General features: G+C 39.0%; 2 protein-coding genes across 2 annotated transcripts; one reads left to right on the plus strand and one right to left on the minus strand.

Moving 5' to 3' along the window:
• Positions 1-4501: 4501 nt before the first annotated feature.
• On the minus strand, positions 4502-11434 carry tmem208 (transmembrane protein 208). The gene is made up of 6 exons (XM_033618326.2): positions 11242-11434; positions 8833-8928; positions 7417-7476; positions 7193-7329; positions 5358-5442; positions 4502-5237 (listed from the first exon to the last, which is right to left on the minus strand). Exons 1-6 carry the CDS (start codon positions 11245-11247, stop codon positions 5100-5102), a joined length of 522 nt encoding a protein of 173 aa, XP_033474217.1. The 5' UTR covers positions 11248-11434; the 3' UTR covers positions 4502-5099.
• Positions 11435-13876: 2442 nt separating this feature from the next.
• On the plus strand, positions 13877-24887 carry slc39a1 (solute carrier family 39 member 1). Its single transcript, XM_033628234.2, has 4 exons — positions 13877-14169; positions 15337-15467; positions 16525-16827; positions 18183-24887. Exons 1-4 carry the CDS (start codon positions 14055-14057, stop codon positions 18534-18536), a joined length of 903 nt encoding a protein of 300 aa, XP_033484125.1. The 5' UTR covers positions 13877-14054; the 3' UTR covers positions 18537-24887.
• The last annotated feature ends 569 nt before the right edge of the window (positions 24888-25456 follow it).

Consider the following 25456-nt stretch of genomic DNA (forward strand, 5'->3'; position numbering starts at 1 on the left):
GTCCGCTTGTAAATGCTGCTGTGAGAACACAAACCAACTCTAGGCAATTATGCAGCTTTGTAACAAAATCATTCAGGCACAATAGCATGCACTAGGGCCCATTGCATCTACCTTATGCTACTGCACTGACCTGTCCTTTGGGGTCACTGTCATTTCCACCACACTGTACAAAATGCCAATTCAGGAAGAGCACATGGCTGGGGGACAGTTAGCTCCATGAGGGGAACTGAAACAAGAAGAAAACAAGGTTGATTTTTGTAAAATCAAGAATATGATGATTGGCTGTCACTTCCAAACAGCTTATATTTCTTTTGAATCTACAATAAGAAGAAAAACAACATTTCATATTGTGTATTTTGTGAATATTTAATGCTCATGCTAAAACTGACATTAGCAAGCTAACATAAAACTTATTTTATGTGACAAAATGTCCACATCACTTTTGATGAAAAAGATAAGGTAATGGGGTGGCACGGTGGTGTGGTGGTTAGCACTGTCGCCTCACAGCAAGAGGGTTGCCGGTTCGATCCCGGGTGTGGGAGCCCTTCTGTGCGGAGTTTGCATGTTCCCCCCGTGTCAGCGTGGGTTCTCTCCGGGCACTCCGGCTTCCTCCCACAGTCCAAAGACTAGGTTAATTGAGCGTGAATGGTTGTTTGTCTCTACGATAGTCTGGCGACCTGTCCAGGGTGTACCCTGCCTCTCGCCTGATGTCAGCTGGGATAGGCTCCAGCCCCCCTGCGACCCTCAAGAGGATGAAGTGGTTAGAAGATGAATGAATGAAGATAAGGTAATGTAATGACAATGCCAGTGAATACCACTGAAATAATAATAATAACCACTGAATAATACTGAAATGTTTGTATCAATACATTTCTTTAAATATATGTCAGATTTTCTAAAAGTTTCCAGACTATAACAGACTGTAGTTGAAGAATTACCCTCTTGCAGGTATAATGGGTTTAAATGGCCGGGTTTTTTTTTTTTTTTACACACAAAGCCTGGAAAATGGAATGCAGCTTCAACTCCCTTATTTCATCTTGTCAGGATGAACCCTTTTTTACTGCCATGGTAAACAAGAACCTCTCTCTCCCACTCTTTTCCTTTTTTTTCCTCCATCTTAAATCAGCAGCCGAGACAGGGACTCTCACATGCAGCAAGTTATTTTAGGAGATACTTCTCTGTTTTGTGTTGCACCTCAAAGTAAGAGCAGAGACAATGTCGTGTTTGGGGGAAAAGAGAAAGTTTGCATGTGAAAAAGCTTAAACAAAAACCACCATGTGTCCTTTTTCCAGCCACAAGGTACATTGTTTTAAAGCTTTCACATGGGGAGTTTCTGAGTGGACATTTGGTTGAGATAAATATGTAAAATCAACGTTTCTGCACATCTTCCTATGGACAACAACACAGCTAGGAAACACAAAGTACATATGTGAGTTTTGAGGGGGTGGGGTTACATGCAAGTGAGTGGCCCCAGTGCTAAATTACACTGCAACATGGTCCCTCTCAAAGCCCACATCTGGGATTAGCCCTGACAACTGGATTCCGTGCTGCTCTAATTTTGGTTACTTTGTTTATAACCCTATAATAGAGACAGTACAGGACCACAGGGCAGGAATGAAGGAGGGCAGGACACAAAGTAAAAGCAGTCATTTTGAAAAAGCTTCTGGGGATTTAAGGAAGAGTATAAAGTTCAGTAAATAAAAAAAGAGCTGTTTGAATTCCTGTGTGTATTAAATTAAGGCAAACACTGTTAATACCTTGCTGTTTTCTTTCAACTGGATTCACACCATTGCAGTGATTCCTCTTCAAACCTGGAGCCTACAGGTTGCAGCTTGTTGAACATGCATGAAACAAAAATAAGAAATCTGTAATTATATTGGGAGCAGATGTGGGCTTTGCCAGCCCACTCACTGTCTTTGGAGTCTGAGCATGAACATAATCACTAAATACGCTTTGTCAACACTAGATAGAAAATATAAAGTCACTTAGCAGGCTTGATAAAAAACAACATTTTTTTCCCCCAAGGACGAGGCTCAACTCATCGGATGGAGACAGAGACGTTGAATGTAGCTGCGCACCAAGTGGCTGACATCTCTTCAGTATTTGGGGATTAAACTGTCATCTGAGCGCTGAGTTGTTAACTCTAATCTTAAATCTTTAATCTCAAATATGTGAGGAGTTTCAAGAGCCACTGAAAATAAAACAGGTGATGATGTTTGAAATGTTGCAGCCAGTAACTTTAATGTGATGTTCCACTTAATTTGTCTGACATGATTTGAACCTGAACATATTTGAACCTTATAAAGGAGGTAACATTAGATCTAAATTAGCCAGTCAACATTATTAATAGGTCTAAATGAGCATTCATTAATATGTTTTACTATGTGGCGGTCACTCTGCAGTGGGCTCTTTATGATTATTTGGAACTTTAACTTTGCAGAGTTGGCAGTGAAAGCAAATGAGGCTGTCCATATACTGTTAAATTCTCACTTCACCTCTGAGACTTTTACTTTTTTGGATTTCAAAACATAGCTAGCCTAGCGAGGAAGATTTAAGACAAGTCAAAACTCTTGAGGTTTGGCAAGAATAGGAGTAATAGGTGCCAGGCTGTGGAAGTTTGAAGCACATTTTTGTCGATGAAATATTTAAACATTTTTTTATTTTTGGTGCATAGGTGCATAATTTGTTTAGGCCTACAAGAATGAGCCACTGGGAGCCACTGGAGAGGGGCTAAAGAGCTGCATGTGGCTCCAGAGCTGCAGGTTGCCTACCCCTGCTCTATTTGGATTGAGAACTTCATCTAAAACACACTGGATTATGGTCATTTAAAACTATAGTAGTGCTGAAGCAATGGCTTAATTAGTTAATCAACAGAAAATTAGACAACAGTTATGATAACTATAATCATTTGTTTCAGTCATTTATCAAGAAAAATAAATATATCTGGATGTTGGACAAGCAGCAACGTCTGAGGCTGAAGAATAAAGCCAAAAACTGCAGTTCCCTGAATGGCCACTTGAGGCTGGCTCCAGAAGCGAGTCAATCCCCTCCCCTAGACCTCCATAGACCTACAGCCTTCAGTCACAGCCACAAAAAATGGTTTGATCTCTATAGCTAGTTTCAACATACATGACAACTGTGAAGGGGAGGAATTAATTTTTAACTCTGCCGCTTGAGTGACAAGCTGTCTGTGAGGTGTAGCTACAGTCTATGAATCAGCTCCACCCTTTCATCCAAATACGAGCACTTCTGGCTCCAAAAACCAAGATGGCAACAGCGGAAATGCTGAACTGGAGGCTTCAAAATGGGAGTGTACAAACCAATGGCTGATGTTGTGGTAGCTACGCCCATTATTTTATACAGTCTATGGCTACAGCCCCAAAATGGCTAAAATGTTAAAAGTTTAAACATTCAAGTGTCTTTTTGAATCACGTTGTACACATCTTTACATGGGTAAAAGCATGCAATCATGCCATCACCACTAATCCTGACGGCTCCTCATAAATGAAAGGAAAACCAGGACACCAAATCAATGCATAAACCAACTCTAACCTCTGCTGAAAAAGTGTACATGTCCATATAGATGAGCGGACTGTGCTATTGTTGCCAAACCAAAAAGATGGCCCCGATAGCAGTTTTCATAGGATTGTTTACACTTGAATAAAAATGCAAAAGATAAAATGACGTAATGATGTAAAAATAGTTAAGTGGTTAAGAAAAGCAAATAATTAACTAAGATCAATAGCTCAAGCAACAGAACTTAACTAAGTATCTTTTAAAAACATAACTATGATATGTTACAACTACTTATAGTTGCCTTTAGCGGAAAACATGGATGCTCCAGTGTGAACTGCCATGGCCTTAGCGGTACACTTGATTTTAACTTTGACTGTACATTCCTACTTGTGATTTAGGAGGCTAAAATTCCACATTTCTGTATCAAATTACATTATAACTTCTAGTAGTATGTAAGACCGAGCCATAAACAATTGTTTCCTATGCTCTAATGATTTAATTAGGACACTACAAGCACATTTTAGCCTCCTTTGGATAAAATGAAAATAATTGCTCAGTATTTTTAAGAAGCTTTGTGCACATCAGAGCCCACAAGTTGTGTGGACACAGATCTCAACATGGAGGAGGCTGAGCTGGTTGCTAACAGGTAAGAGTGCTAACTCCATAAACAGTGCTGATGGAGCTAACAGCATTAACCGAGGGAAACCTGTGGGTGGGTGCTACTCTTCTGCGACAATGCCATCCCGACATCAGCGGTAACCATGATATGAGCAAAAGACAGATCGGTGGTGATGACACACACACACACAGAGGTAGCGTGATTTCATTCTCTGCTCAGGACATCATTACTCCACTAAATCTTTACATAGCAAATAGTGGTTTGCTGCTAACCTTTGCACAACCTTTAAGTCATGCCTGAATGCCGAACATTAACAAAACTGACACACAGAAAAATCAAACTATTTGAAACACATGATCAACTCCATACACTGGAGGAAGATTTTTATTGCAAAAAGTTATTTTCCTATTAAAACGCCATTTATATCCAGTTGATTTTTATAAGACTCAACAGGTCACAAACAAAATCAGCTCTGTAATGAAGGCTCGCCGACGGATTCTGTTGCATGTGAAACATTTTGGAAAAATAAAATTAGATAAAAAATTAAGACATGCCATGAGAAAAGTGGCACTGACAGAATAAATTCAGCTGGCCATGGTTCTGACTCCGTTACGTCACTGGATCGTGTGGGTAAACAGGGGGGACGTTTGAGGTAAAACTGCAGGGGGCAGTGCCATGAGATTGTGCAACAGCAAAAAAACTTATATCTCTGCATGAGGCGGACAAATGACATTTGGACCATGACATTATCTAAACATGGAACATTTCGTATTTGTGATTTGGGGAGAAAATCGGATTACAGGAGAAAGCAGGAAGAAAACAAACATGGAAAACAAGATTCCACAGTATCAGATTATAATTGAGTTTAATTTAATAACAAAAATTTCTTCCTGAATAACTTATCAGTTCCTCGCTATCTGTATATTAGATTCTATAAAAATACTGCTCCGTCTGTCCTGCAGCATCAGAATCTCTTCATCTGTCTGCGCTCTTGTCTTCTCTGCTTTTTCTCATTCACTTCCTCTGGTGCCGACGGGCTTTCTGCCATAAACCAGGGGCCCAGGAAGTTCACCCACAGCAGGTGGAGGGCTCGGGCCGGGGCCTGACACACACACACAGGAGCAAATTATGAGACGTGAGGAAAGCAGAAAAGGAAAGGAATCAAGCAGAGAAGTAACAGCGATCTCATAGGAGTTATCAAAGACACAGAACATCATCTTACCAGCAGCCAAAGATACCAGAAATAAGAGGAGATTGTGCTGAGGACTTGTACTATGGCTGTGAGCAGGATGACGTCCTTCAGGTGCCTACAACCAGAACACACATGCAATAAATTATCACCAAAGAGTTGCATGTTTCTGCACACACACAAGAACTTTTTGCTCTTCAGCAAGGGTGTAGGTTTAGTTTCAGATGTTTGGGGACAAAATGAATTCAGTGGTTTTTGAACGAGACAAAAAAAAAAAATAAAAATGTGACTGGTATTTATTTTCATACTTTTAGATTAAAGGGTAACTTCAATTTTTTTTCAACCTGGATCCTATTTTCCCATGTTTTTGAGTCTAAGTGACTAATGAGAGCAAGTATTTTCAAAATTGGTCCGGTATTGAGCAAGACCACTGCAGCCAGGCAGCAGAACAGGCTGCAATGTAATGTTAATGGACAATTGTGCATCCTCACTGTACGTCCACTAAAGTGCTGTTTTTGACACTGACAGGCTCAAATTGTTTGAAGTGTCTGACAACATTATGGAAAGGAGCCCTGCAGAGACAGACCTCTTTGTTAAAATGTAAGATCCTACTTGTTTAATCAGATACAGCACTGAAATCGCTATTGTCAAACCCACCAGAATAAACAGTTATTTTATCATTGTAAAACATGCTTCATTCAGAGTCGGTGTAAACAACATAAAATTCACAATACTGCAACAATCACCAACTCTGGTTTGATTTAGTGCTGCACGATTTGGTAAAAATGTGCGATTGCGATTATGGTGGACAATATCGCGATTTGCGATTGCGATTACAATATAATTACAATAAAATGTCATAAATAAATGGTATCATGAGTCTTTTTGCTTGATGTTTCCCCTACATTATATTAGGGGGGCAGTGACCTGACATAGTTATTGTTATGGACAGACAGTGTGTCAGTGACCATCAACAGACTGAGCACAGTCAAACACGCTGCTCACACAGCAGCGCAGCACAGAACTGTACACACAGTGGAGCTAGCATATGTTGCGTTCAGGCGTTGTCACGTAAATGACAAATTCCAGCGCCATAGCACAACACAGCAGCATGTCAAGTGGGCCGAAACCTAGCAAAATTGCTCAATTTTTCATTTGTTATGGAGTCCATGATTTCCCTGTGACACTTACAAATGTTTGCTCAACTGTGCTTGGATGTTGTTTTATGAGGCTCTGGCGGCTTTCAGTTGTCTCATTGTCTTTAACGTTACACGGCTTGGCTTTCTCTCGCATGCACACTCTTCCTACTTTTCCCTGTGCTGTCTCAAGTGTTGATATAGATTGGTCGTGTTGCCGCGGGACGTGGCAACTTTAACTTTTACACTTACACAGCACGTCTTTCTGTTCAACGTCGCCGTACCTAAATCCAAAGTATCGCCATGTAACAGACGTTTTTTTCGCCACCAACTCAGCCTGTTCATGGTCGAGCTCATGCTCTTCTTCAGCGTCTGTGTTGGTCACTGTTGCACGCCGGCTGCATGCACCAGGATAGCTTGTGGGTGTGATGTCAACAAACTCCACACACTACAGGAGAGGCAGTCACGTTCACAGGCACACACGTTAACATTTATTTAACCTACATTAAATCGCAAATCGCAGCCTTTTATGCGGTTATGTAATCGCACAGCCTGACATCGCGATTGCGACTGCTATTAGATTAATCGTGCAGCACTAGTTTGATTTAAAACAAACCTGAATATAAGCCCACATGCATGCCCAAGTTGTTCAACATATTCACATTGTTTTCATAGACGGAGCTTCTCTTCCCAGTATATTAGAGTTCTGTATAGATGTGAGGCGTAACTTACTCTGCCATTCCCTGCTCCATGTTCAAGTCTATTCCTCCATCCAGTAGACTTCCATCCTCAGCAAACACTGGCTTGGCCATTGCAGACATGGAGCGGTAACTCCCGACATACACTGCTAGTGCGAACCCAAGCAGCAGCTACAGGAGGCAAACAAGGTGTTAGGTTCGGGTACATTAGAGCTGTGGATGGTGACATTTTAAATAATCTTGATTAAATACACTTACCCATGTCCAAAATGTCGACGAACTGTAGAAAACCATAAGATTTACTGCAGCATATATTGCCTGCGGAGGAAAAGCAGTATATTTGAAATGGGACTGGAAGACAAGACAGTATAATAGAGCTACAACAATTAGTCGATTAGTCAATTAATCCATCAACACAAAATTTGTTTGTTAATATATCAGTCATTCAGTCATTTTTCAAGCAAACACGCCAATGTTATTTCGTTCCAGGTTCTCAAATGTGGTGATTTGATTAAATGAGCCACTAACTTTTAATAAACTAAATAATTATACAATTACTCGATTAATGGAGAAAGTACTGGGCAGATTAATCAGTTATGAAAAGAACTGTTAGTTGCAGCCTTACATTATAATCCATCGTCTATACGATTTTTGTCAAAGTATTAATTTCTTTAATGTCTCTGGTAATATTAGGCCACTGCAAACCAATGAGTAGGACTGCATTATTTTTGTATGATGTGTCTTCATTGTTCAGGAAAAACACTGTTCACAATTGAATTTTGATAATTTACTGATTAAAAAAACGTATTTATTGTTATCACAATTAAAAATTATTAATAGAACTACACAACCAATACAGTCACGTGCCCTCAGGCCACAGATAAAGGTCACTCCAACTCAAGACCAAGTCGCCATATCGAGTTTTGTGCCTACTTTTATCAAACTCATTCATCCTTGAACTAACCTGTGAGCTTGTCCCGTATTTATTATTCATTTCTGAATATTTTTAGCATTATTAAGGGTGGACATCTTAACTTGCAATCTGCACAGTGTGATGTGAAATAATGTTTTATTGTTTGTCCGGTTGAATGTGTTGTGTATGCACTGATGTTTTTACACACATGCACAACTTTGTAACGGACTAACAAAGTTACTTTGATTTTATGTGATTTTGAATTTAAAAGTAAAACATTAAAACTAGATGTAAGGCATAAAGTAATGCAACACACCTGAATTATCAAGTGTAAAATTGGGTCTCACACACAAACATGACACAATACAGATTTGGGGCACCCAGTAGCTCTGTGATTAGAGCAGGCGTCTCATATGCAAAGGCAATTTCCTTGCCACAGCAGTTAGTTCGACTCCAACCTGCAGCCCTTTGCTGCATTTCATACCCCTCTTCTTTTTTCCCCTTTCACACTTAATACTGTCCCATCAATTAAAGGCAAAAGCCCCAAAAAAATTCTTAAAAGAAATTAAAAAAAAATACAGGTTTGAGGAACTGTAGTTTTTAAAACAATAAATAAACCTCGATCCAGTGAGAATAAGGTTAAAACAAACACATCAGTGAATGTAAATGTGAATCCATTCATTGGAGATGAGATGGACTACAGTGTCATTTAAACATTTATTTTGACTGAGACAACACACAAAAAGCCTTGAGGTTCTTACGTTAGCTCCGAGGATGACTCTGGTGTAGAACTTCAGTGTCGCCTCATTCTCCTCGTAGATCTGCTTCTTGCCCTTTGTGCCAACTTTACCTTTGGGCTGTTGGGCGAAACACAGAGACACAGTTCAGCATTATCAGGCATTCATGTGACGGTTTTAGCTCAATAACAGAAAGTGAGACCACACGTTACCCGCAAACCCGTAGATTTGTGACTTGTATGTGTCCTCACATTTTAGTATTTATTAATAAAAGACTTACAGCACATCAGAAATAAAAACCTATATAATCACATAACACTGAAAATAAAATCAATCAAAGTTGTATGAAGTAGTTGAGAAGTTGGTTCTCCCTTATTTACTTTCAGATCTAAGGTGCTTGAGTGCTAACACATGAACTACCCTGTAAACACTACACAGCTAAATCCCTTCAGTAAAGGTTATCGGGTTAGCTTTAAAACAATGCTGCATCTGTTGTGCTCCTGAATCTGCACAGGAAACATTTAGAGTGATGCTCTTCACTTATGGTTTTATTAAATTGTTAGAAGGGAAATGAAAGCAAATATTAACATGATCTCATTTCATTAAAATGGAAAATTGCACCTAAGTACATCTTGTAACTCTAGATCCACTTGGTTGTTTGAAAAAATGGACTGAATACAGTTTTATATGATTAAGTTTTCCAAATACATTTGAGAATCCTAACAACAGTACAACTTTATTTGTAAATCTGTTCCAGTGTATATTTACTGCGCTGCTTAGCTCTGTGCTGTTGGTCCTGTGTATTGTGTTTGTTGCTTGCATAGGTCTCATGGTAATCTAAGTTATTCTTGTTAAACCGCTTAACACTAATTCTTAATAGATAAATGTCCTGGAAGTGATGAAAAGCCTGCTCTCAGATCCTGTAAAATTGGTTCTTCTTCATTTGCTAAGATTCATGTCCTATTACTACTTGTCACTATCTCAGCGTCTTCTCTAGAGCCTTTGTGCTCCATTGTTTCTCAGGTTCCCTCGAATGGCGGCTGCACCTAGATTGTGGGTCGTGGTTGCTACGCTTGGATCACAGGTCGTGGTTGTGCTGCTGTCGTGGTCCTGCCTGATGCCGACGACTACCACTGTTATTATTAGTCATACTTCTACTATTATTATACTCATATGATTATTATTGTCACATACTATCATATATTAATAGATACACATAACATATATACTACCAAAATACTATCATTATTATTACAATATTGTACAACACCCACATTTTCCAGCATGCTGGACTGAGTAGTTTGTACTTTCTGTTCTATTAGGTAAATGTCATTTTTTGTTATTGTCTATGATGGTGTGTCTGCTCAGTACATGATGATTTATGCTAGTTATTGTCACTTGTGTGTTAATTTATAGTTTGCACCATTAGTGAGTTAGCTATCCCACTTCTGACACTATTGTGACAACTTCTACTTGTCCTATGTTAAGCAGAAGTTGTCACAATATTACTAAAATCAGTGTTATTGTAGCTTACTGTTTGCCGTGCATCTCTCCCTGTCTCTCCTTCTCTTAATGTATCATTTTGTCATATGGATTACTGTACATTTATTATATCTTTATTTGTAGAGCACTTTTCGAGCTGAAAGCACAGAGAGATCTGATCTGTTCTGTACGACATCTATTGCACATCTGTCCGTCCTTGAAGAGGGATCCCTCCTCAGTTGCTCTTCCTGAGTATTCTACCACTGTTTTCCCAATTAAAGGGTTTTTTGGGGGTTTTTCCTTATCTGCTGCAAAGGTCCAAGGACAGAAGGATGCCATACACTGTAAAGCCCTCTGACGCAAATTATATTTGTGATGTTGGGATTTATAAATAAAATTTAATGTAACTATAACTGTAATTCAGCTTTATCAAATATTATGTTTGTAGGGGGAAAAATCAGTATCACAAATCTGGTTTATTGCTGAGTAGACTTTCACATACTGGTACAAGGGCTTTGCTTTTGGGTATTAGTACATGACAGACACATGTCTGGAGAAAATTAATTAAACTGTAAAAGCAAGTGTTGTGAAAATCAAGGGACATAAACATAGAGGCAAATTAAAGTAGAAAATATTTAAAATACTATTTTAAAAAGTCTGTGAAATATATCGGAATAAAAATGCTGAGCTGTGCAGGTTTTATGAGTCTTAGATGTGTGTAGAAATTACAAAATATTGTCCAAGTTCATAGTATTAGATATAAAACAAATGTATGCAGTGTACGTAGATAATATAACCACATTACATGTATTTGTAGTTATTTATCCCTACACAGCTCAGTGTTTATCTGTTCTACAGCCAGTGGTGGTCTCACTGTATCTGAGAAGTGACTCAGTGAGTTGTTCCTGTCTCTGTCAGTGTGTCTCTGCTGCATGTGTGTGTTTGTCTCACCGCCATTCTGACCCGCTGCTGTTGTTCTCCTCCTCTGCCGCTTCTCTAACATCGACCTGTGACCCTCCGCCGCTTCTCTACGTTATTATTTATCACTGCATCAAATGAAGAGACTCACAAGTGTCCCTGCGGCGTCATTTCTTGTAACACATCAGCATTTGGTGCTTCTTCTGTTGGGGGACTCAATATATCCGGCGCACGAATATGACGACATCAACAGCCTCGTGTGGTGGTCGGTTGACAGTAAGCGGTACGTGAGAGTTGGTGACTGAGCACCATCTGCTGGTCAAGGAATGCAACTACCTACAGTCTTTACATGAGACTTTCTTATTGATGCACGATTTAAGATTTTAATATACTATTTAATATTTGTTAAACAGGCATAAGACTTCTGTTGGGGCCTAAAACCTGGCTAAAATAATGTATTTATTTGACTAGATTAGACTCAACTTTATTGTCATTGCACAGCAGGGGTGTAAATATAGACAGTGCAGGCAGTGTGATTGCACTGGGGCCCCTGGGGTGGAGGGGCCTGTAGAGAGAGTAGGCCCTTGCAAGTGATTCAGATTGCCACCTTGGAAATATACCTGTGTTCAAAGATGAATGACAAAAGAAGAATGTTACTGAATTAACAATTGTGCCATTTGCTATATATGTCCTCAAAAAGGCAAACTCATTTCTTTTTTTTAAATAGCCAGTAGCTATGTAAAACTAAATTATATGCTTTTTCTGAACTTTGAAAACTATAAAATTAAATTTATAATTTCGTACTTTCTTCAGATTTTTGTCATAATGGGTAATATTCATGTTGGTGTTGTCCAATGTCAATTCTCTATTTGTGTCTAGAGAATACATGTACGATAGCGTCTACTGGGGCCCGTCATAATAGTGTGCACTGGGGCCCGTTGTAACTTCCTTACACCACAGAGCACAGGTACTGAGAAAATGAAATGTAGTTTAGCATCTGACCAGAGGTGCAAATAGCAGTATTGTGCAGACTAGTATACAAATTTATAGTGGTAATATAAATAGCCTAATAAATAATAACTAACAGGTAGCTATGAATATGCTAGTAGGCAGCAAAGGTATATAAAGAAGTATTAATAAAAAAAACAAGTCTAAGCATTAAAGATTAGCCTACTTGTTGGATTATTAGTATTATTATTATTAGCCTAGATCAGTTGAAAGAACATCTTTAGGGGGTCTGGATTTAAGAATAACTTAAATTGATGTTTGTCCTCTTCCCATGGATGGATTACTGAATGGGCCCTCTAGGAACACTTCAAAAGTTCACTCTAATTACTGTAACATGCACCGACAAGGAAAATACTCAAAATGACCATCAAGAGATGCAAAGGAACTGCAAAGACACACAAAACAGCCACAAAAAGACAAAATGAGCTCAGATAGACACAAAAACCACAAAAAGATGCATAATGAAAAGCAAAACAACAACAAAGGGGCAAAAACCACAATGTCTGTGTCTTGCTCGTGGAGGAGTTGTGGTGGGGCCTTTTACAAATCTGTCCCCAAGGGCTTTTTGACTGAGTGTCTGTCTATGCCTCCTCTAGTGTCCTTGCTTTGCCTTTTTAGCTTAAAGTAATCAGAAATGGGCAAACTTACTTTTTCACTTGCAGACTTAGTGGGTTATTATAAAAACCTTTTTAAACTGATTATCAGCATTTATAACTGCATTTCTTCTGCACTCACTACTTGTGTAGCTTCACAGCTATGCAGTGAAACACACTTCCTTTACAGGCTGAAGACAGCAGTTGGCCTTTGAGATTTTTATTGGGAGTAATCATCAACCACTTAAAAATATATTGAAGAGCAAAGTGATTACAGAGACGGAAAAAAGATATTATAGCCTACCATAAACAAGAGTCACACCAAACATAATGTAGCCTGTTGAACTGGTACAACAAGGAAATAGGATTCATAGAAGTTTCATTTTTCTTCTTGTTATTTTTTTTTAAATTCTTTTAGAGCAGTGTCTAGGCCCCTTGTCACATTTCTGGTGTGTATGAGTTGATAAAAAAAAAATACCACTAATGAGAGACTTGATCTCTAAACTTCTCACATGGTTTAAAATAAAATCATTCAATATTGCACAAAAAGTAATAATTACAAAAAAATCAATAAAATGAATAGTCTACAGATTTGTGCAGGATATTTTTTTATTTTATTTTATTTTATCTATATATGGAGAAGATCTACTTTTTTCCACCAATGATTTTTTTTATTACAGCTCTGATAAAAGAAAAAGAAATGCAGATTAACAGTCAATACTATTTTATTTATTTATTTAACCATTATTTAATCAGGAAAAAAAAAACTCTTGACATTAGTAAATCTCTTTTTCCAGAGTGTCCCTTACCAAGACAGGCAGCAACATAAAGTTACAGACAGACAACATAGCACAAAAAAATATAATAATAATAATAATAATAATAAAAATACACAGCTCTAACACAAGCAAAATAAAACATCTAATGAGATTAATACAAGTACTAGCTGCTAAATACATTTTATATAAGGTATGTAAAGAGGGCTGGCAAAGAGACATCCGTTGGAACGCCCTGTTCCTGTATCTTTTTCGCGATAACCTATTTTGACCCTTCTCGGCTACCGTCGCCTGAACGGTCAGCCACTTTCCAAATAACAACATCGGTGGCTGCTGCTCGCTGAGCTTCTCGCCTCAGTGAAACTGTTATCAACGTATCGGTCGGCGAACACCGGCTCGTTTCACAGTTAATCAAATGACAGTACAGTGAGGAAGCGAGTCTCACTCTGTAACAGGTTAATGCTGCAAAATGGATTTTCTGCTCCAGGTGAAAATAGGCGCTCTGATCGGTTTGTTGCTCCTAACTCTTCTTTTTGGATTTATCCCTGCTCGAGTCAAATGGTTCAGAGACACAAACGGCACAGGTTGGTAAACATTATAACATACCTAGCTAACTTTAGCATTGGTGTTCTATATATCACTATTATATGCATATTTTAAAGAAGAGGGGACGTTAAAATCGCCTCCAATCTATGATAAACAATGTGGATCATGGCGAACAAATTCACTGTTTTACCTTCATTGGATGACTTGTTGCTTATTACACTTATGCCGAACTACAAAGGGAAAGCGACTGATTAATTTCCAGCTTTAATTACTGATATTTGGTATGAAACCGTTTGCAGACACTCAAATCAACCTTAAATTGCTTGAAGGTTTAATGGAGTTTGTTGCAGTGGTCCCGCCGAAGACGAGCGGAAGTTACAGGATCTCAGATAGCGGCTTCAGCAGCCGTCTGTCTCAATGAATCACATGTTTTAGCTGTAGATAGTGTTGTTAAGGCAATTAACGACTGTTGATGTTATCAACTGTGATTTAAAAGCCGTTAATTGAGCCATTACAGAGGGTGTGGTGGGTTTTAATCACTGATCATAAATCAAACACAGCCATCATTCTGTGTAAAAAAATGTTTTAATGTTTCTTTTGGTAGACTATTTGCATATGTGATGATCTAACATTGATTACTAATTACCGCCCCATTACATTGTCATTATCATTTATGCAAACCTAAATGTGTAGCCTAAGTTCAGTAATCCCCTTCTCCCTCTTGGAGTCACCTGACAGGGATGGAGCCCCAAAGACTTGTTGGCATGTGGTCACATGGTCACATTTAGTATGTAAAACAGTCAGAACAAGGACTTTCTTAAACGGAAGTGAAAGTATCCTTTTGTGTGTGTTAGTGCTCTGCTGAGTCATTTAGACGCCTATGCTTTCATACTCATGATGTAGCACATGATCCTTCAGCAGTTAGTTTAACCTTGGAAGGATGGCAGTGACTTCATCCATGTCTGAGATGTACCACTAATCACTTATAGGCCAATTCAGTAATAATGGTTTGTATTTTTTGTTGTGGATAGTAGAAGTTAAATAAAATGTAAAATGGCCCATTACTTCACAGAGAGACTCCTGATTTATAAATAGATTTTCTTCTGAGAAATGCAAGAAAGCAGAGAAAAACATAACTGAGGCTGACACCATTGTGTGTAAGTTCATGTTGAGACATAAGAGATGTTTTGTCTTTCCATTTGCAGAAACCCATCGCACAGTCCTGAGTCTGATCAGCTGTTTTGCTGGAGGCGTTTTCTTGGCAGCATGTCTGCTCGACATCATTCCAGATTATCTGTCAGACATCAACGCTGCGCTGGATTCTCAGAAGGTGGAGGTATGTCCACGTCTGGACTGGACTAAAAATGTTGTTGCCATTAGTCACCTCATATTTGAAGTAATTAAGATACTATGAAGCCATATGTCAGCATATTAATGAAAATATGATATTAAAGAATGCTTAAAAGCTTTATTACAGTAACCAGACAGAAATCTTTTTCTCATACCTCACAGGATTTGAATCTTAAATGCAACTTATTTGCTTTGCCACTGTCTCTAAAATGCATGGGCACACACGAGTAAACACATCAATGTATGTGCAGCATTGTCTGGTTCCAGTTCTGACTGTAACAGCATAATTTAATTATCACTAGTGCAACAAACATATAAAATATTTAAAAGAAAAATGGTTTTAAAGCCCTGACGAAGACCTGCAGTGGTCGAAATATTGGATCTTTTAATGATTTAGCCACTACAATAAAGGCTTTTTAATATTTCCTTCCTCGTTTTCCTATATTTTTTCAGCATGCCTGGATGGCCCTCCGGTCGTTCATAAAAAAATATAATTATTTTTGGTGTTATTGCTGTTTGCTGTCCCTATTTTTTTATATATATATTAAAAAGTGGTCTCTCAAAATGGGAGCCAATGGGAACTGTTACTGTTGAGCCCTGTATTTGTTGTATTTTTTTCTAATCTATTAATCATTTAGTCTGTAAAATGTAAGAAAGTAGTAAAAAATGCACATCTTAATTTCTTAGAGCCCAAGTTGACCCCTTCAGATGATTTATTTTGTATAACCAGTAGTCCAAAATCCAAAAGTGTTCAATTCACAATTATAGAAAACTGATAAAAAACAAAGCAACACATTTGAGGACCTGGAACCAGTTCAGTGTTTTTACTTGATTATCAAAAAAAAGCCAGACACTGGCAGACACTACAGAAACTTTGCAGTAACTGTATTCTTCAAAAATAAAACAGATTACAGTACAGTATGCACAGGATCAGTCATCAAAGAGGGGATGTCTAAAAATGTTACATCTAAAGCAAGTGCAGTAACTGTTTACAATCTCTGTGTCCTAATTCTTGACTTTCTTTTGGTATTGGTCTCGAACAGAGCAATTTCCCCCTCCCAGAATTCATCATGGCTGCCGGCTTCTTCACCGTCCTCATACTGGAGAGGCTTGTCCTGAACTGTCGGGAGAGGGCAGGGTCTCACGAGGAGAGGGCACCCCTCATACAGGACAACAGAAATGGACACGGCCATGGCACAAGCCCTGATCTGGAGAGCAGCAGCCACCATGTCCATGTTGACTTTCAGGCTCATTCCCCCTTTCGCTCCTTCATGCTCTTCCTCTCCCTCTCACTCCACTCGGTGTTCGAGGGTCTTGCTATCGGCCTGCAGAGCACTGACTCAAAGGTAAGAGGAGATTTTGCTTTGTGCATCAAAACTACTTTTGAAGTATTTTAAATCCAGCATTGTTGATATCCATATTTTCTCAGAAAAGTGCTGCACAAATAAAGTTGGAATCATATTCACAGCGCTCTCATGTTGCCAGAAGAAAGCAGCGTTTCAGTTTATAGCTTCAGGACGCTTTGACAGGAAAGGAATCTCGCTGTCATGAGAGTCAGATCTGTGTCTTCTGGTCACAAGACAGCCTGCAGTCCGAGAAAACTATCAGTGTTCCCTCAGGACTTTTCATCTACATGTAATTGTGTTATGTGTGTGTTCAGCTGGAAAAGTTCTCTGTTAAGACTGTGAGTAGATTGGTTGAATATAAAACACTAAAACAATGGGTCAAAGAACAGTAATATAGGTTAGAACAATCAAACAATAAACTATGAATGAGACATAATAAAGCAGACATCACTCAGATAAAACAAGTTGCAACCAAATTGCATATCTCTTTTAAAACATGGGAAGGAGGCAATGAGTAATGAAAGAAAAAATGATCAAAAAATTTACCAAGACATTAGAAAAAGAGAAAATTACAAGCAAGAAAATTAGTAAAAAAAAAAAAAGAAAGAAAGAAAGAAAGAAAGAAAGTTAAAAACAAACAATTAAGGAAATGACCAGGAAAGAGTGCTTAAAAATTAGAATAATTCTGGAAAATAATATTAAAATGTAATAATAATATAATAATTTAGAGTATAGTTTTCCCTAGCTTTTTCCCCCATAGTTTTTAAAAATAATTTTATTTGATTTATTTATTTAAAATATTTATTTATTTATTTTATGTTAGTTATTTATTTTTGCAGTTTCTTGGACATTTCTTACCAAGTTGCTTAGACACAGTTATCATGCTATAAACAGCATAGCAAAAATCTTCACATCTATATTATATTGTAGAATATATTGTCATATTGCCCTGTCCTATTTAACACAGCCTTTATATACAAAAACATTAACATTTGATATTATTTGGATTGTGGCGTGATGCGGGCACTATGCTGGATTGCTGTGGTGGAGAGGGAGCTGAGCTGGAAGGCGAAGCTTTCAATTTACTGGTCCATCTACATCCCAACCCTCACCTATGGTCATGAGCTCTGGGTAGTGGCGGAAAGAATTAGATCGCAGATACAAGCGGCCAAAATGAGTTTCCTCTGTGGGATGGCTGGGCTCAGCCTTAGAGATAGGGTGAGGAGCTCAAACATCTGGAGGGAGCTTGGAATAGAGCCGCTTCTCTGTCACATCAAAAGGAGTAGCTGAGGTGGTTCGGGCATATGATCAGGATGCCTCCAGGGCGCCTCCCATTAGATCTTTGTCTTCTCCAGGTATTAGAGATCTGCATCGCCATACTTGTCCACAAGAGCATCATAGTGTTCAGCCTGTCGGTGAAGTTGGTCCAGAGCGCAGTTGCTCCACTGTGGGTGGCTGCTTACATCGGAGTGTTCGCCATGATGTCGCCTATAGGCATCGCCATCGGCATCAGTGTGATGGAGGCTCAGCTGGAAGCTGGAGCGCTGGTCCAGGCCATCCTGGAGGGGCTTGCTGCAGGGACGTTTATCTACATCACCTTCCTGGAGATCCTCCCACACGAGCTCAACTCTCCCGGGAAGCAGCTTCTCAAGGTGCTCTTCATTCTGCTGGGCTTCAGCATCATGGCATCTCTGACGTTTATGGGCTGAGGCCGGTCGTCGTTTGTGACCTGGATGCTTTGTGGCAACTACCGCAGGTCACTAAGACTTGACTTTGTACAGAAAGACAATCTTTATCAGAAAAGAAGAAGGTTTACTGCTGCGCTGTTACACCCAACTCTGGAGTTTTTAATGTCAAAGGGTGCATGACAACGTTTTATTATGCTTCATATACTTTTAAAAAAGGAGGAGTTTGGATGATTTATGTATATGCCATTTCTTTTTAAGAGGATTTTATGTAAACAGGTACCATTTACTGCTATGCTAACTTTGAAGAATCATAGGGGAAAGAAGTGTCTTATCACTGAGTCCCCTCATTATCACTGAATGATGTTTTGAAACATGCTCTGGACCTGCAGAAAAAACAAACCAGAGCCACTGACCTTTGACACTATTGAGGAAACCACTGGAAACAAAGGGCCATGTTGTGTGTATATGATACCCTGTAAGCATGCCGGTATATCAGTAACTCCACATCTTTCATGTTTACATTTTATCTGAAGTCAAATGGGAAGCTTCTCTTTCCAAAAAGCACTCTTTGTGCCTTTTGTTGAAGTACTTTATACGGTACCTTCTTTACTACAGGCTCAGCTGCATGGCTGGCATATTTGAATTGTTATTCTTGTTGTTGATTCACTGGCATTTTAGTGCAATGCTTTTAGATATAGTTTCCGGAATTAGGCTGCTTTTATTTCTCATTATAAACTAGAATATCAATGTTTCATTCATTTGTCCAGTAAATTAGTGTAAATGTAAACTGACTTCCTGATGCCTTGAGAAGCTGCATGCTAAAACAAAGAATGGCAATGACGGGAAAAAATGTGGAACTTATTTTTACACTGTTTGCACTTTTCCAATCACGAATCAGTGACTGTGTTTACATGCACGCTAATATTTCACTGTTATTCTGAACATGACAGAATTCAGAATATGGTATGGATCATGTAAACAGCATATTCTGTTTGGATGTTTCGAATTACGGCTATTTCTGAATGAAACATTTTCCGATTAAGACTTGTATAAGACATGTAATGTGTGTCTCAGTTGGGGTTTTTACCGCAATTTGCAACACACAGCCTCTTGCCTGTTTATGGTCAGCTCTGTGTGTTTTCGTGGATACGGTGAGCACAAATCAAAAGTTTGCAAGGCTAGGGTAGAGATGCATGCCCACATTTCAGGTCAGAAGAAGAAACACTCCTACCTTTAAATATTATGAAAGTCTTTGATATGAACAGTTTTTTTATATGCACAAATATTGCAACACCTAACTTTTCAAGAAGGTGGTTGGTGGAATGAAAGAGGGAGACTGTGTTCACACGGTCAACCAGTGGAAAGATGCAAAATAGGACGAGCGACTCTAGCGCTTCCATTTTTTTTCATATTTTGATGTGATAAACAGCATGTTAGGGCCGTAGACCCTAAAACTGATTGACGTAGCCTCTATAACGACACCGAGGGTTGAAATTAGCTCCAGTCACCCGCCAAATGCTGGTAAAATAGGCAAGTCGCTGCTAGATTTGCCTCATTCACCAGCCAAAAAAAGACAATGGTAGTCTACTAAGTGGCTGGTAGAGTGTGGAATCCACCAGCCACAGTGGTAGGTGGAACAAAAAGTTAATTTTAAACCCTGCCGTCACCCATTAGTCTGTGGACTCCTTTGAGGCTTCAAGGTTTGGCACTTAGGCTGACGCCATCTTGTTTTTTTTTTTTTTTGGAGCCAGAAGTGACCATATTTGGGCGAGAGGCTGGCACTGTGGAGGAGCGAGGGATGGATCTGACTGAGAGGCTGAGGACACTAGAGGCAGACAGCCTGTCAGTCAAAGCAGCCCGCCCTTAATTATGTGTAACTCTAAGCCTTGATAAAATATAAATGCGTGAGTTATTAAAAAACATACACTCCCTGTACAGTTGTCATGAATGTTGAAATTTGCTATAGAGACCAGAACCTTTTTTGTACCAGGCTGTAAACATGTTTATTTCTGCTGTTAAATTGCATTTTAACATGGGAGTCTATGGGGATTAACTCAAGCAGCCATTCAAAAAACTTGTGTCGGCTTCATTTTTCAGCCCCAGAGGTTGCCGCTTGGTTATGGCACGTTAATTGAAATATGCACGGCTGCATGTAAACGAGAATATTAGTGGAATATTCATTTTCATTAGCCATGTAAACAGCTCAGTAGCAATACTGTGTTTTTCAGAATAAGGGCAAAAAAACTGAATATTTTGTGCATGTAAACATAGTCAATGATTATCTTCACAAATGGGAATTTGAATTAAACATGGCTTTAAAATGACTTTAAACAACCAACTGTTAAAACCAGCTGATCACTGTTGTTTACATGATGTTGACCTTTGTTCCAGTTTGTTCTGTTTTGACACATTATCTGTACTGCTTCTTTGAAACACTTTCTCCATGTATAGTGGTTTTATTTCTCAGTTTTGATTTCAGATGATACAGAAGCTTTTAATATCAGCACAAAGAGAGGTACAAGATAGAAATCAAACCAAGCAGGAAACCACAGTATGGCACATTGGGTACATTAATTCAGTCTTAAGCTATGGTGCAGGCCGAGAGCCAAAACTTGTATTGTACGTTGTCCACACGTGTTATATATGTAGAGTAAACAAAGCAGGTGTAAACTGAGGAATAAGTAAAAAACAATACATTTCAAACAGTATAGCAGGCAGTTAAAAAGGTCCAGTATCTGTGCTTTCAGCCTGCTTACACTCCAAATGAACCAGTATATCAAGTCCAAGTATGAAATCATAGTTGTAAATGGTGTCTTGTTCAGTTAGAAGTCAGTCATGTGAAGATCAGATTGTTTCCTCAGCAAATAGGAGGAAGTTGGAAGGTGTGAGTTGGTTGTCAAGAAAAACTTGTGCATGTCAGCAACAACAGTTTTGCCAGTGCCACTTCATCATATTTTGGGCAGATGTGGAAATTATCAACTTTTTTTTTGTTGTCAAAAGTCTGACTAAGACTAATGCAACTGATAACTGTTCCCAAAAGGAATGCCACAGCTTTCACTCCAGTGTTGTTAATGCATATTTTTGTTTTTGTTTGTTGTCAGAATACCACCTGGTGCATTATAATGTGTAAAAAATAATTTGTTCATACGCTACAGAAACATCAACTGTCTTTTTATATGTAAACCTACATATATTATTTTGTGCCTTATTAATTTCATGGGAGATGACTCTGTTGTTTGTTGTGTAAACTTGATCAGAGTAAAGATAAAAGAGGAATTTTCTGCCTGCTTGTTTGTGTTGTGCAAAAGTTGATTCTACTTGATGGAGCTGTTCTTTAAATACAACTTCAGTTTACTCTAATTACTCTCTCTGTAACAATATATACATATTCAAAGTATTTTAAACCAACATTTCCTGTATAATAACACACAATATAATCATTGGTGTCTATACAATATTAGATCATATAATTTACATGTTAAAACTATTACATTGATTCACTTAATTGCAGGTTATTTGTGTCTCAAAATAGCATGGTTAACTGCACATATCTGTTATATATAGTACACTATGTTTAATACTATGTCAGAAAAATCACACTTTAGGTAAATTAATCATGAATTGAAATGTACTAAATACACTAATATGTTCATAAGGGCAGTGTGTAATCACTGGGGATGAAATGTGTGATCAACCTTTAGGTGTTGGTGCCAGTGAACCTGTTGTCAGTGCACCATTTAAATTGATATTTCACAGATTTTACTTCCCTTACTCTACTTTCAAACCAAAATTTAAACTGAATTACAGTATTAACCCGCTGCTGAGTGTTTCTGATGAGGGTTTGTGGGGGCTTTGATTTCATGTGGCAGCAGATGACTGAAGCCACTAGGTGGGAGTGTTGATAGTCAGATTAATCGTCTGTCTCAATAAGGACAGTATTTCACAGAGGAAAGATTGGAGGACTAGAGTAATATTTTTAGTGACATATTACAGTTCACAATAACTTTTCAACCCTCACTTAATTTCTTCTTTTACGGGGAAATTAATTGAGGGTTGTGGCTGACTGGGACATCATTAATGATTCTTTTTCTTTCAATGTAAAACATTCTTCTGATTTTAAAGGGACAGTTCACCCAAAAATCAAAAAGACATAAATTTACTCTCACTTGTAGTGCTATTTATCAATCTAGATTGTTTTGTTGTGAGTTGCTGAGTGTTGGAGATAGAGATGTCTTCCTTCTGTCTGATATAATGGAACTAGATGGCACTAGATGGCTTGTGGTGCTCAAAGTGTCAAAAAAATGCATTTGAAAAACTTAACAGCAATGTCTCCTTCTAGAAATCATGACCCAGTTACTCAAGATGATCCACAGACCCTGTTGTGACCTGTTCAATGTAGGAATTTTTTTCTCTCCACCATACTACACCCACCAACCATATCACCACGCAGAGAGAAGCGTGCATCGACTGCTAGCTCACTTAGCACTATTGAGTTAGTCTGAAAAATGTCACATGGGACTGAGGGACTATTTCTCTGACAGCCCGTTATCCCCAAGACAAACACCCATTGCGCTGAAGTCCCCTTTCTGTGAAAATACACCCTGCAGTTAGTTTCAGTCTCCCAGTAACGTTTGAGCAAACAGTCCCAGGCGTTTTTCAGCGGTGTTTTTTCCGCCCTTTCGTGGTGTTTTTCACTGGCATTAAGCCATCAATATTGGATATTTTTACCATCCCTTTGCAGCATTTCTTAGCCACATTTGAGCCATCAATCCCAGGTGGTTTTACCAACCTTTTGCAGGTTTTTCCAGTACTGTTTGAGTCACCAAACCCAGGTGTATTTCATTGAACAGTCCCTGCTTTTCCAGCAACTTTGTGCCACCAAACGTGTGTTTGAACCCAAAACGTTACCATAACCAGGTGCTTTTTTTGTGCCCAAACCTAACCACACATTTACCACATTGGTGTTGACAAATGCAAGGTATTTGTGGTTTGATGAAATGTACAATGCAAACTTTTTTCTGGCAATTGGGCTGTCTAACTGCAGGGAGTGCGTATTTTCAGAGTGATGGGACTCTGGAGCTATGGGTGTTTGTTTTTGGGATAACCAGCTGTCGGAGAAATGCGCTTTCAGTCCAGTGGAACATTTTTCAAACTAATGGGGCTTCAGAATTTTGGGCTTACTGAACAATGAGCAGTCCCTGAGGGGGACGCCATGAATGTTTACTTCTGGTGCTGTCACAAGCACGAGCTGCTCGTCCATGAGTAGATGCATACTTCCTTCTGCACGGTGATACAGTTGGCGAGCAGTTGGGTATTTGAGTTTTTCAAATGTATTTTTTTGGCGCTTTTAGCACCACAAGCCGAATCTATCTAGTTCCATTATATCTAAGAGAAGGCATACATCTCTGCAACTCACACCAAAACAACCTAGACTGATAAATAGCACTACAGGAAAGAGGGAAAATTTATATTTTTGATTTAGTTGATTTAGTCCTTACTGTCTTCAGACTTCAGACTTTAGAAAGTCTGACACTAGTGGAAAAACTCAACAGAACTGTTGCAATAATTAAGTTATTTAATTTTTATTTAAATAGTGGTTTAGATTTGTAAATCTTTCTCTATTTCAATGCTGAGTGCTTATCAATCATCTGATGAATAAACCATGTATTTTGCACTGATCATTTTTGTATTCATACAGGCCTATTTGTTGGCTTGCAGGGTGACATAACTGGCAGAAATTCCTTCACATCAAAGACCTTAACTGTATACGAGAGGCTTGTATGAACATGTCTGATGTGATACATGGAGGCATTGTTAACCCCTGTTTGTGTTTGCGAGGGAATAGGAGGTCATTCATGAGCGTTCACTAATGAGAGGTGCTGCTGGAGGAACAATAGCAGCGTACAGTAAGTCTGCCAGCTCTGGATGACAGAGGCCTCAGTGTGTGGAGGAGGGCGACCCAGCAGAGCCTCCAGCTCCAGTGTGGGACGGACATTTCCTCTGTTCACCCACAGCTCATTAACCTCTTCTGTCAGCTCAGTGATGGCACTCAACTGTGTTCTCCCCTTTTGCTCCCTCAGACATGATGCAGATTACGTCCTATGAGACTACATGAGCTCTGCTTTTTCATGGCGCACAATGTCAAGAGGGAAGAGAAAAGTATGCAAGCCATGACTGGTCATTAAAAACTTTTCAGTTACATAAATAATGGAACACTCTGTGGAAGACATCTTGAAGGACAAAACAGCATGTCCTGCTGCGTCACTACTTTTAGATAAACCTTGATGATTCAGAATCATCACTGACATCTTGATACATAAAAAGGAAAAGAGAGTATACGCATAAATACATTAATAAAAATAAGTTTCTTACAAGTCTTATGGCTGCATGTGTTCCTGTAATGTTGTCCTTTTTCCCTCTCCTGTTGCCCTGCCCAGGTGTGCTGCATGGCCTAACAAGGTGCACCTGGCCAGGGGAAGAGACGTTTAAGCGCTCCTGCACAGCTGCAGGAGAGAGGCCTGTGGTGTGGGGACTGCTGGCCTTACTGCCTCTGAGACTGGGATTTTATTGACTTGTTTGCATGTCTTATGCTGATAAACCCATTAGGGGTGGCTGTGGCTCAGAGGTAAAGCAGGTTGTCCTCTAATGAGAAGATCAGTGGCTCGATCCCCAGCTCCTCCGATCTGCATGCCGATGTATCCATGGGCAAGATACTGAACCCCAAATTGCTCCCGATGGTTACTGAGTAGCAAGTGGCACCATGTACAGTAGCCTCGGCCACTAGTGTGTGAATGGGTGAATGTGACATAGCATAAAAGCACTACAGGTGGTTGGATGATTAAAAAGGCATTATACAAGTGCAGTCTATTTACCATTAATTTAAATGTTTTAAAGGTGTCTCCTGTGGTTGATTTGGGTCAATGGTGAAGTGTTGTTTGCTC

This window comes from Epinephelus lanceolatus, chromosome 2 (genome assembly GCF_041903045.1).
Source record: "Epinephelus lanceolatus isolate andai-2023 chromosome 2, ASM4190304v1, whole genome shotgun sequence".
Taxonomy (NCBI): domain Eukaryota; kingdom Metazoa; phylum Chordata; class Actinopteri; order Perciformes; family Serranidae; genus Epinephelus; species Epinephelus lanceolatus.

Excerpts from the sequence above, each read along its gene's own strand:
- slc39a1 (XM_033628234.2), top strand. The coding sequence starts at position 14,055 with ATGGATTTTCTGCTCCAGGTGAAAATAGGCGCTCTGATCGGTTTGTTG. Across the intron at positions 14,170-15,336 it reads CAGAGACACAAACGGCACAG|AAACCCATCGCACAGTCCTG; the intron begins GTTGGTAAACAT and ends TTCCATTTGCAG. Across the intron at positions 15,468-16,524 it reads TGGATTCTCAGAAGGTGGAG|AGCAATTTCCCCCTCCCAGA; the intron begins GTATGTCCACGT and ends GGTCTCGAACAG.
- tmem208 (XM_033618326.2), bottom strand. Across the intron at positions 7,477-8,832 it reads GAGTCATCCTCGGAGCTAAC|GCAATATATGCTGCAGTAAA; the intron begins GTAAGAACCTCA and ends TTTCCTCCGCAG. Across the intron at positions 5,238-5,357 it reads TCTGGTATCTTTGGCTGCTG|GCCCCGGCCCGAGCCCTCCA; the intron begins GTAAGATGATGT and ends TGTGTGTGTCAG.